General features: G+C 33.2%; 1 protein-coding gene across 1 annotated transcript in view; it reads right to left on the reverse strand.

Annotated features, from left to right (window-relative positions):
- Positions 1-1,839: 1,839 nt before the first annotated feature.
- The window catches only part of RPGRIP1L (RPGRIP1 like), a gene marked incomplete at its 5' end in the record, with an annotated part of 58,738 nt that continues 48,558 nt past the window's right edge, over positions 1,840-12,019 (reverse strand). Inside the window, 2 exons of the mRNA XM_029085446.1 lie at positions 1,840-2,110; positions 5,522-5,655. Coding sequence (XP_028941279.1) covers positions 2,007-2,110; positions 5,522-5,655 — 238 coding nt within the window. The remainder of the gene's footprint in view (positions 2,111-5,521; positions 5,656-12,019) is intronic.

Consider the following 12,019-nt stretch of genomic DNA (forward strand, 5'->3'; position numbering starts at 1 on the left):
TATAATTTGCTTCTTTGTTTATGTGCAGGATATTTAGTTTGGTTTGCAAAGTATTAGAAGAATAATAAGAACCTTCTGACAGAATACCACAACCAAATTTCTAAAAAGCCACTCAGTTAATCTCAGTGTTGAATCTAGCTGTTTCAAATTATTGTAATGTATAATAACAGTCTTATTGACAATACAGATGCACAGAGCCAAAAAAAAGCTAGAAATAGTGGCCAAAATGATGAACTAAGCACCAGCCCAAATGACAACAAACATATGGCCATTAACTGAAGAATGGAGGGGTTTAGGAATGCAGCTGTCTGTGGTCTCCTAAAAGTTCCAGAGAAATGAAATCCTGCAAGGATTGGCAAAATCTGGATGAGAAGTACTACTGAAGATGGTAGGTCCTAAAATGGAGTTAACCATCAGTTCATACTGGAATTCAGAGATTTCTGTGGTCAGAATATATTCATTCCATTGGCCTCATAATGTACATCAACAAATTAATACTGTATGGATGTCATTTCAAAGCCTACTGAAGACGAAGAGCCGTTATTGAAGACATTAGAGCACAGATGGTTCAAACTATATGCAGATATTCATACTTGTGTTTCTGCATTATAGTTTGGGGTTTTTTTCTGTTGAACTGTAATGAATTGTCTCATAATCTATTCCATCTTCTTGCCATTAGCAGGCTTTGAATGTTCACAAATAGGAGCAAAGAACTCATTTTCCAGAGCTTTAATCACACAAAGAGGGAATGCCTAATTCTCTAAATGAAATGGTCTGTGATCACTGAAGCAGAGATTTAATATATCACGGCAAATTAGGTAGATTTTAATAAATTACTTATCTCTCTGAATACTTTACATATGCTTATGAAGAAACACAGCCTGTTTGCAAACAGTGGAAATCCGCAGCCTATAAGATCTTTTGAAGAAAGTGACAAATAAAAAAGTAAATTAAAAAATGAAATGTATTATATCCCCATTCTCAAGAGACAATGCTTTTGCAGCATTGATTCACAGCTCCACTAAAAATATCAATTAAATCCTTCACTGAGATTGGTTAAAAGCTAGAAAATTAACTTTCCAAGCTAGATACTGGTTATTCAGGTACAACAACTCATTGTATATATTTGATGTAAATTCTAAAAGTGACAAAAACCAAATGAAAACACAGTTGCCTGTCCCTACAGCTCAAACTAGATGAAGCAAAATCTGATAGTTCATGGCTTCTTTTTGTGCTTTGACAGATGTTGGCTGAAAGTAATTCTTTAACTGTACAGAAAAACCATTGTGCCTGCTCTCCCTGTACTTCTAATAATGATAATCATAAACAGCTGATTATAATGTTAGTAGAAGGGTAAAAGTTATTTAAAAAAGGTTGCAGTAATTTAATAAGTCCTGCAACTAGCCTCATTTTTTATATTTAATTGATAGAAACTGCATGCATCAAAGAAAACACATACTGAGATTTAATGTGCATAAAATGGATATTAGCATTTTAAAGAGGCAGATTAACACATTAATCCAAGTAATTTTCATATATTGCTTTTAATAAAATCTTCACAGTATAAAATTCTTAATGAAGCTAATCACAGGCATTCCATTTAGTGGGGTGATTAGGGATAACATAAAAGTATTTTTAATCAGTTTTCTAAGGCTTATGGTTTTTTTATTAAAAATTAAAAGTTTGACTTGCATTTTTATTACTGTTTTATGTAGGAAAAAACCTTGAAAATGCAAATAAAGCATATCATTCAATCATGTAGGTATTAATTATTTACAGGACGTTGTCCATTGTGGAGAGATTCTTAGCCTTAGGGGGGAAATATAAAAACAAACAGACTGAAAAGTATACAAAACTTTACAACTACAAATCAAGCGTCCTTTTCATATAAATTATACATTAAATATACTGTAAGAATTACAAAGATCTCATCTTTGAAGCACTATCAAGCATGTATTTACACTGGGAGAAGGAACTTCTGTAGGCAAACTTCCCTTTCATGCCTCCTAGTCATCTTTGCATTCCTCATAGACCGAGCGCAGTGCATGGAGGGCTTCCACTGTTACTTTGAGCTTTCCAATTACTGCACTATCATCTTGTGAATCGAAAACTAGAAAGGAAACATCAGAAAACAGCATTAGCAATTTCATTTAAGGTTGTGGTTTTGTTCTGCTAATTCTCCTCAGCATTTGGACAGATTAAAAGGCACCTAGCATATGCTTTAAAAAAATAGAGATTAAATAAATAAATAATAAATCTTCCAGTTCAGGCTCTCAGCCTACTGGAAACTGAGCACCCTAAGAACTAGAACGTACATGAATAAAAGTACTAGTGCTGGAATTAACTTTGAACTAAACAAAAGTATCTATATGATAATTGTCTATATAAATTAATTATTTTTCACAATATGTAAATACAGCTCTTCCAAACTCTACTAAAGACATGTATGCATAATTATAAATACTTGTAAATAAAGAAATATATCAATTAATGCATTTTCTACACTGTAGCTATCACCATTCTAAATTAGCTGGGATAGGGCTTAAACAGTAAATTGTTTTTTCTAGCTGGTGCTAGAAAATGCAAAATTACTTTAATTCCAGGCTTCTCTAGGTGTTGTAAAATAGTGAAGTGTAGAAAAAGATGGTATTTTCCTTAGACTAAACTATTTAACTACCTTTGTCTTTGCATGTGCATTTTAAAGTAATATTTTAAAATTCTATTTTACAGAAATTAGCTAACATGATCTAAAGTAGCACTTTTTTTACAATATCTAAGTAAGCCCAGAGGGTCAAAATCTCTGCTGTTGTGATAAAAACATGCTGCTAACAGTAAAAAATGAGGCTCTTTACTAGTCCTGCATAAGAAGCAACGAGGCTGCCTAACATGACTCTAGAAGGAATTTTAATAAAAACAAATAATCTTGACAGCACATCTTTTCAAAGCAAATGATACAGCAGACAAATGGCAAAGTTATGTATTTATTATATAAACTGGAATAAGTACTCTGGGACGTGCAATGATACCACATGCTAAAACTTGTAGGCTGCTGGGACAGCTCAGAAGAGGTTTGGAGAAGGAAAAACAGAGGATAAACCTTCCATAATTTACTTTGTTCATAGAGCTATTATAGGACAGATTGGATGCTATTCTTAGAGACCCAAATCATTTTATATATCCTTGGACAAATCACTCTGTGAACTGTCACTTAAAGAGCAGACTTCAGGGAATTATTCTTTTTACTTATAAGAACAGTAAGATAACTAATTAATGATATCAGAAGATAACATTAATTCTATTTTCTCAGTTTTAATATTGTCATATTACCTCTGAGACATTTCGTTATGTGCCTTGTCTATATTCTTTTTCATCCAGCCGCTTGCTAAGCCATTCACTTAATTGCTTCAAATTTCATGTAGGTCACTTTCACACAATCATCAATGAAAGGAACAGATATTAAAAAGATAGATGCTTGCAGTTCTCAAAAAGAATGAAGGAAATTTATGCTATCTAACTTAAGAATGACTAGATCTTCATGTGGTAGTGTCCTATAAATTTTCCTGTGTCTAGGTTTATTATTTTTCCCTCAAACCAATATACACCTCAGAGAATGTGTACAATATTACTTGGGAATTCTATTTAATCAAAGTTTGTGTCCAGATCTTAAGAACAGATCCTTTTACAATTACTTCATCCATGAAAATATACTGATGCAGTCTACTTAAGCCATGATCTGACATATATTAATGTAAAATTCATTCAAATTCTCTGAAAGTTCTAAATCTTCAGAAAATTTGTTTATGGAAACAATAAAAAACCACCTAAACTGTACAGCATCTGCAGGGAAGGGGAGAGGTGTGAATAGGAATAAGAATAAAAGTATTTCTATCTATTACTATCACTTCCATAGATATAATGTACATAAAGTATAAATTAGTTCAAATATCTTATGACTAGGGGAAGAAATGCTCCTCACAATATGGAAGTAGTTGTCATTACATGTTAATGACTACCTTTCGACAGAACAACAACTAGTAACAAAAACCAGTCCTTCCTGTCATAATTATTACCTCAGAGGACAATTAGGAGTGTTAAGAGTTTTGTGAAAGGTGACTTTCAAGAGTACAAAATTATATTTATATCACTAATCTATCTTATCAAATAGGAATTATGACAATGGGAATTATGGTCATAAAAACCAGAACAAAAACAATTTTCCAGTGAGAGATTACGAAATACCTTTGTGGGGGAGATGTGGTTTCATACAACTACTTGGAGAAAAATGATTGGTGGAGAAAAGATTAAGTGGTTCAGCCACAGGAAGAAATGCATCAAATCTGTATATTATTTTTCCAGGGTATGGAAATTTGATTCTTCTTAGAATTTTCCTTATCATGTTCCTGGAACTTTGATGCATGCTTTGAGTATTTTAGCTAGAGCATGGATGCAAATCATGCATGATAATGGAAATGGATAAGAGAGCCTATTTCTTTCCCTCACTACTTGGCTCCCCATGGCTCAAGGTATGGTAATTAGACACAGCAGTAGAAGTAGCAGTAGGAATCACATTAGCTTGGCATTCTATTAGGTCTAACTAGAATTTTTGCTATTGCAAAGAGTACCTTTTTAACATGTGTGCACTGTGTCTAGCAATCAAGCTGTTTCACTTCCTTTACAGGACAGTAACTGTTTTATAACAGATATACTCTCAGCTTCTTTACTCAGCTTTACCACAATGGGGAAAGAGGATGGAGAGGAACACCATTTTTAAGGAGATAAATGCATCACTGATAACCATGTCCCCACTACTTTGGGGAACTGGAAAGCCTAAGCAAGGAGAGTATTTTCCTTCACTGTTTATGAAAGGACTGAGTAGCCTCCACTAGTCTTCTTATTGGCATTATAAAAACGCTGTCCTAAGACCAGGAAACAGAAGATTCCACATCTTCTACTCATCTCACCTTGCCTTCATGAGTCTCAGTTTGTTACAGAAAGATGCTTACTCTAAACTGATACCTAACCAAAGCCACCAATATTTCACACTGTTTCAGGTACAGGTTTCATACGGAGGACACACGCTTGAGGTACTCCAGGGGTTATAACATAAATTCAATTAAGATACAAGCATTAGATAAATTTTAATAACAAAATACATATTTATAACCTTACTGGCACAAGGTATTTGGTACAAAATACTTTCATGTCCTGAAAGTTCTTAGGCTTTATAAACTAACTACTATGAACTGGGAATGACGTTTTGTTTGTTGGGGGGTTTTTTGTTGTGTTTGTTTTTTGTTTTTTTTTTTTTTTTTTTAAACAGATTTTAAGGAATTATAAAAGTATACAGTTTTTTCAGACTTTTGTAAACAAATCTGGAAGCCATCAGTTAATATTAAAGAATTTCTTATTGAAATAATATCAGACTATTACTTGCACAGTAAAGCTTGCAGAGAAAAGCAGAAATTCAACAAATAATTTCTAGGTTACAAAAAGTTACCACAAAGTAATCTCTAAAACTTACCATCAATATCTTGCGCAATGATATCTCTTTGCTTCTGGAATATCTCTCTCAAACTGACATGAGCAAACCCAATATCTTCACATTCAAGATCCTGCTCATCTTCTAGGGGATCACTGACCACTGTAAATTGTAGGCTAAGCATAAAAAAAAAAAAAAAAAAAAAAAAAAATTCCCTTAAAAAAAGGGTAAAAATTAAAAAAAAAAAAAATTGCCTTCAAAAAGAGTTGAAAATTAATGAAAAAAAAACCCCAGGCAAAACCCACACTCTATTTTACCAGTTAAGCATAAACCAGAACTCTTTATCAATTATATTCAACATTTTCCATGACAAGAACAGTGTGAGACCCTTTCTTTTAAATCTTCCCTCTCCTTTAGCATTATTTAACAGTACTAAAAGGACAGAGAGGTTATAACTGCAGATCTGCAGGCTTACAGAATTTTTTCATTTTTCTCCTGCCTCTCCACCATCCTGTGGCACAATTCTTGTTCATATGGCAGTGACAGGCAGAATATTCTAAGGATTTAAAGACTTTTTCACATTTGAAACTTGTTTGTTTAGCTCATCTGCTGAATCAACTGTTGAAGTCACTTAGTTTCTTTATATTTAGCTCCATAGGTAAAAACCAAGATTGCACCTTTGTACTTTGAAGCTTTTAATAAAACTAATCCATGAAATATCTAAAAATACACTTAGGGGATTTTTGATTGTTTGTTGTTGGGTGTTCTTTTTAATTATTATTTTTACTGTTTTGACTATATAATGCAAATTATTTGATATGAAAAACAATTCATAAGCAGTAACAGAAGGTTTAGATTAAATGTAATTCTGTTTTGTTGGTTAAAATCTTTCAATATCATAAACTAGTTAAAAAGTTCAACTACTTTAATTCTGTCAGGCCACATAAGATGAACCTGTATGATTATTTCAGCTTCGATGTGGAGTACACTTATGAAGTAAAACTTTTCAGTTGTCTCCAGTTATGATGCTCTATTTGCATAGCAGTCCTGGAAAACATTAATTGTTTCCCTGTTGTACTGGACTAAGCTAAACTGAAGATGTGCTCCAGGAGTACCTACCCCTACTGCACTCCACTTCAATAGATACTCAGTCAGTAGGATCAACTAGTATTCTGAATTCTCAAAATGATCCTAAAAATCTGTATACTGTGATATCAGACCATTAGCAACAACTGCTTTGCATTAGAGATTTTCTGGTCTGCACCACTTGATAACTTAGATCTAGTCCTTGTAAGTTTTAAGCCATACATTTTCTTGGCTTTACATTGAGAGAAATAACTGAGAAAGAGAAACCATATCAAATGTTTTCCCAATATCAGAAATACTAGCTATATTCAATGAAGCAAGTATTTCCAAACACTAAGTGTAAAATATTTAGCTGAAAGTTATTGAGAATTTTCACACCTCATTTAGATACTTGGAGAGCATATTCTAGCCAAGAACACATGCCACAAAAATAACAGGAACCTAAAGGCATTTCTCTCAAAATAGTATCTTTCTAATGTTGTCTTGTGTATTCATTATTTAAAGTTGGACCTTACACAGCAATTTGTCCTGCACTTGTTCCCTCTGAAGCAATTTGTCCCGCACTTGCTGCCTCTGACCAATACATCTCACATTTATCTTCATTATTCTGATCCTGTTTTACACATTAAAATGTGTTTTACACATTAAAAAAACCTACCTGTGAGTACAGCCTGGATACAAAGGCCTTTGAGTATTTACCGTGCTGCTTAAACACAGCCTGTTTGTCCGTCCCAAACATCCAAGCCCAACAACTACACAAAAGATTTGCATTTCATCTGTGAACTTAAATTACTCTCCTTGCATCCAAAGATGGCTTTTCTTTTAAACCATAATTCCAGGATTGTACTGGAGCTGACTTGAGTTAGTGGCTTGTGTTGGGGCCAAAAACACTGAGACTGACAAAATGACAGGAATTTAGAGCTAACTAGTTTTTGGTATGTCTTGGCAACATTGTTTAAACTGTGATTGCTTGTGAACTTTACAGCCTAAAAATGTTACAATAAGCATAATTCCAAATGAGTAACAATAAAGTTACGTAAAATTCAAGTCTACAGGAAAGGATATCTTAGATAAAATACAATAAAATCTTCCTAAAAGACTTTAAACATAACAATGACTGACATATCTTTTACATTAGTATATCTTTGTGCTTGTCTCTTACTAACAAATATTAATTAAAGAAAGTATACACAGAGATATGGGTTTGACACTAAATCCAGACACCCACTGAAAATATGTGACTTCAAAAAAAATTTATAGAGGCAAAAAAGGAAAAATATCACAGCTATGTCCCACAGCAGGTGGCTTGATTGCATATAATGGATCTAATTTAAGATTTTGGCACAGTGCTAAAAAGCAGCAAAACTGCCAGAACTGAATAAAAAAGAAAGAAATACTTAGATGTGTAAGAGAAATATTAAATGGAATAAAAACAAATTAAAACTTGTAAGAGTAACTGATAAAACTGTTTGGTATTAGGAACAGATAGGTTTTGTTACAATTCAGTGTCAATGTTAAATCAAATCAATTGGGGAAACCAGATTAGCAGTTAAAACAGTGATAGAAGAGGAAGAGATTAGTGCTGGATTAATTTTTATCACTTATGGGTACCAACTACTACTAAAATTATCACTAAAGCATAAACTAAAAGCAGGCCTAGTAACATTTGGGACTTTACCTTATAGCCAAAGTGGAGAGTCATTCATACTGGTCCACTTTCTGGTTCATATCGTTTGCAAGTATTTTACATGAAAAGAGCAAGCTTCAACAAAACAGATCAAAAGAACTGCACCTCTAACACCTTACAGTTCTACTAGGCCTAAATGATCATAATACCAGATTAAATCTTTGCTGCTAATCAGGAAGGAGATTTGAACTCTGGATCCTACGGGAATACTCTAACTAGTACACTGCAAGAATTGTACCACAGTCACTTTGACTTTTTTATATTTAAAAAATATTACTAATGCTCCAAGTTTAAAAATATTTAAATATAATACTCAGTATGCTTTAACTTGTTTTCTTCATTCCTCAAAAATTGCAAGAGTTTTGTTTTCAGGTTGAACTGGCTAAACAGACACAGTTTACATTGCCTTGGAACATACCACACATGAACAAACTCCTCACTGCTTCAGCATAGAATGCAGGAACGTGTAGCTCGTGTCCCAATTTACCTTAACACTGCCTCACTGATGTAAGAAACTTTGATGGAAGTTGGAATATCCAATTCATACTAGGATTTCTTACATAAATAAAGCTATGTACTTCTCTCTAGGATCCTAGACTTTCTCTGTAGCTTATTTCCAGATTTCTTTTTCTGTAACACGAGGTATCAGTACTCACTTCCTTGCAGTAATCCCATGCCTACTGAGAGAATAAGAAATCTTGACATCCTGTTGAAAGTACTGTGTGGGAAGATATTTGCTAGCCAGTCTAAGAAAGACTAGAGAACTAAATGAAACTTGTCTGCTAATACATGGCCAAAAGAAGAGTAAAAATAATAATTGCCTTAAGCTTGAAAAGTGCTTTAAAATGAAGCAGAAAAACCTGGAGTAAATATTTATTGTTGTTGTTATGATATCACTTAAAGCTATCACCACTAGCAGGGAATTTGGAGTGCTTGGACAAAGCTGTGATGTAGGCAAATTTGATTCTAATTCTTTATTCCAGAGATCATTCATTTTTAACTATCAAGGGAAAAACCTTGAGTATTAATATAGTGTATTAATGTAAAGCTAACATAGTACACATGCTCTATACTCCTATAATGTGGATGCACAAATTTTGTTACTTTGGAGAACAATGACTTCATACAGTCAGTTTCTTGGAGTAACAATCATTTCCTACCAAGAGATGATGCACCTGTCAGGATCAGCCTGGAAACCTCTTGCATAAACCTGTTCACTCTTGTTAGCACAGCAGGGTGACTGTTAGAAGACTGGATTCCTCCATTCTTCACACGTCTCTTTTGACACTTGTCAGAAGAGCATACATTCTATCGCCAGGTCTGCAAGCACTGCAAGTACAATCTGGCATGAGTAATCAGGTAAGTTTCTCTGTATGACCCAGATTTCTACACTCTTAAAATGCTAAAATGCAACAGTGGAATATGAACAGGATGAGGAATAAAAGCTATGACACAGGTACAGTAAGTTGAATGGACTGCTAGAAATGCCTTCTGCTATTTACTAATTTAAAGACCTGAATATGTAAGTAAATAACTATTGGGTTGAGATGATAAAATAAAATACTAATTTTGTAAATTTTTTTTTTCAGTTTTACAGGTATTGGTAAGTATAGCTTCCTAATATAAATAAGGAATGTAATTTGAATTCCTATTATACAGAAAAAGAAACAAAACAAAAAGGCTACCCGTGTCACACAATATGGCTATAAGAACAAGCCAATGTTCTGACAAAATTTCCAGATTAATGATAGAGACATTGTCTGTCTGAAAACATAAAGACAAAGAAGAAGAACCATCTTTATGGTATGCAACATTTACTGACCTAAACGGGATTTAAAACAGTCTTCCTAGTCTCCTACTACCTCATGCTCATATATTTTAGACTTTATATTACTCTATTTAGCAGCATATTTTCTTGAACACTGAATGTTCTTGTATTTTCTGCCACTTAAGCCATTTATTCAAATGTGGAACCAAAATCAACACTTAAAATGATTTCATATCTATAAATGAAATGGAAAGAAAAGAAAAATCAACTTTGTTTTGGAATCTTATCTTTTAGTGAACAGTAAACTTCATTCCTAATAAACAAACATACTTTCCCATATAAATGCCATATCAACCTATATTTATTTATTTATAATTATAAGTTAAAAGAGTAGAAAGCTGTGAAATTCATTATTTTCAGGGCCAAGTTGGTTTCTGATTCAGCTATAGGATTAGGCTATGGCTGCAACTTTGGTTTAGCAGTATTTTTATGTACTACATTAATACATCCATTTTAACATCTGAAAATATTTATCTTATTCAAAGGATACTCATAACAGCAACTCTCCTTTTGGAAGACAAAAATAGCACGTGATGTATCTGTTTATTTATTGTTCTAATATGGACTCAAACATTATGAGTATCATTTCTAACAACATTTATTGTGACAGACAGTTCACCTGAAAACTAAATGAACTACTTCATATACATAATCCACTACCTATGCTCCTATAATCTGGAATAGCACAAACACCAATAAAGTGTCAGGCTCAACCATGTGCAGGCAATTTTCAATGATATTTATATCCTTGATAATTTGGTTTCCTGAGCTTTAAAGCATTAAGTTTAGTTCAGTTCCTGTTTCAGCTGAAAAAGCTCTGATAATAGTTTGTAAGGCTTGTGATAGAAAACATGTGTTGAAGATATAACTAAGCCAGGTTTAAAATGCACAGAGTTGAAAACATTTGGTGTATAGGCAGAAACTTTCAATAAATTTTGTTTCTTGGTGGTCCTAATGCGGGGCTAAAGTAAGAAACTGGACTACTGATTAACTTCCTGCCTTGCCATTTAGTCAAGACAGAACTGAAATTTCAGCACAGTCCAAACTAGACACACTGATAAATGAAGAAAACAACCTAACCAGTAACACAGAGGACAGTACCATGGCAGCACACACAAAAGATGAACGATTCTATTGTGGGGAAAATGCTCTCTTCTGTTGTTTTACCTTATTTTTACCTTTGATTTGTTAAATATTTAGTATAGATATCTAAGTATTTATACTAGAAAGTGCAGCCTACAGCTATTTTCCTTTGATAAATTATTCCTCAGGAATAAAAATAATATTTTGTCCTCAGTATTGTTAAACTCTTAGTAGAACATGTTACTCACTTTCCTAATCTACATGGTAAAATAAGACTTTATATATATATAGATAGATAGATAGATAGATAGATATAGATATATATGATATTTCCATCCTGACAAATAATCATTTAGTGGTGTTCCCTGCTCCATTCTAGTAAAACCTGTTTTCTGGCCAAGACATGAACTTATCTTTAGAAGGGAAATGGAGTGAAGAGAGATCACTCTCTTTCTGCACAGTGAATGTGTGATTTGTGAATAAATATGTACCTAAAAGATTTACATGTAATTACACTTCAAATACAATCAGTAGGTATTCTACTCTTCTGCAAATTAAATGGATCTTTAAATTAATAATTGTTCCTTTTTAATGAAGATTGATCTTCAAGACATAGTGGGATCCATGTATGTCATTCATTCTCTCAGGTAATGTGCACACTATCTCAATCAAGAAATCTGAATAAGAACAAATTTATTATTATGAGCTTGGCCAAGACTAATTTATACTCTTTCTCATATGCATACATATAATAGCTGCCTGCTACACGTTTGTGTGTGTGTGTGGGGGTGTATATATATGTTTTTGGAAATTTGAGAGCCAAAGAACACTTCTGAAGCTCTTACACTCCTTTTAG

The sequence above is a fragment of the Antrostomus carolinensis genome, unplaced genomic scaffold (assembly GCF_000700745.2).
Source record: "Antrostomus carolinensis isolate BGI_N321 unplaced genomic scaffold, ASM70074v2 scaffold21756, whole genome shotgun sequence".
Classification (NCBI taxonomy): domain Eukaryota; kingdom Metazoa; phylum Chordata; class Aves; order Caprimulgiformes; family Caprimulgidae; genus Antrostomus; species Antrostomus carolinensis.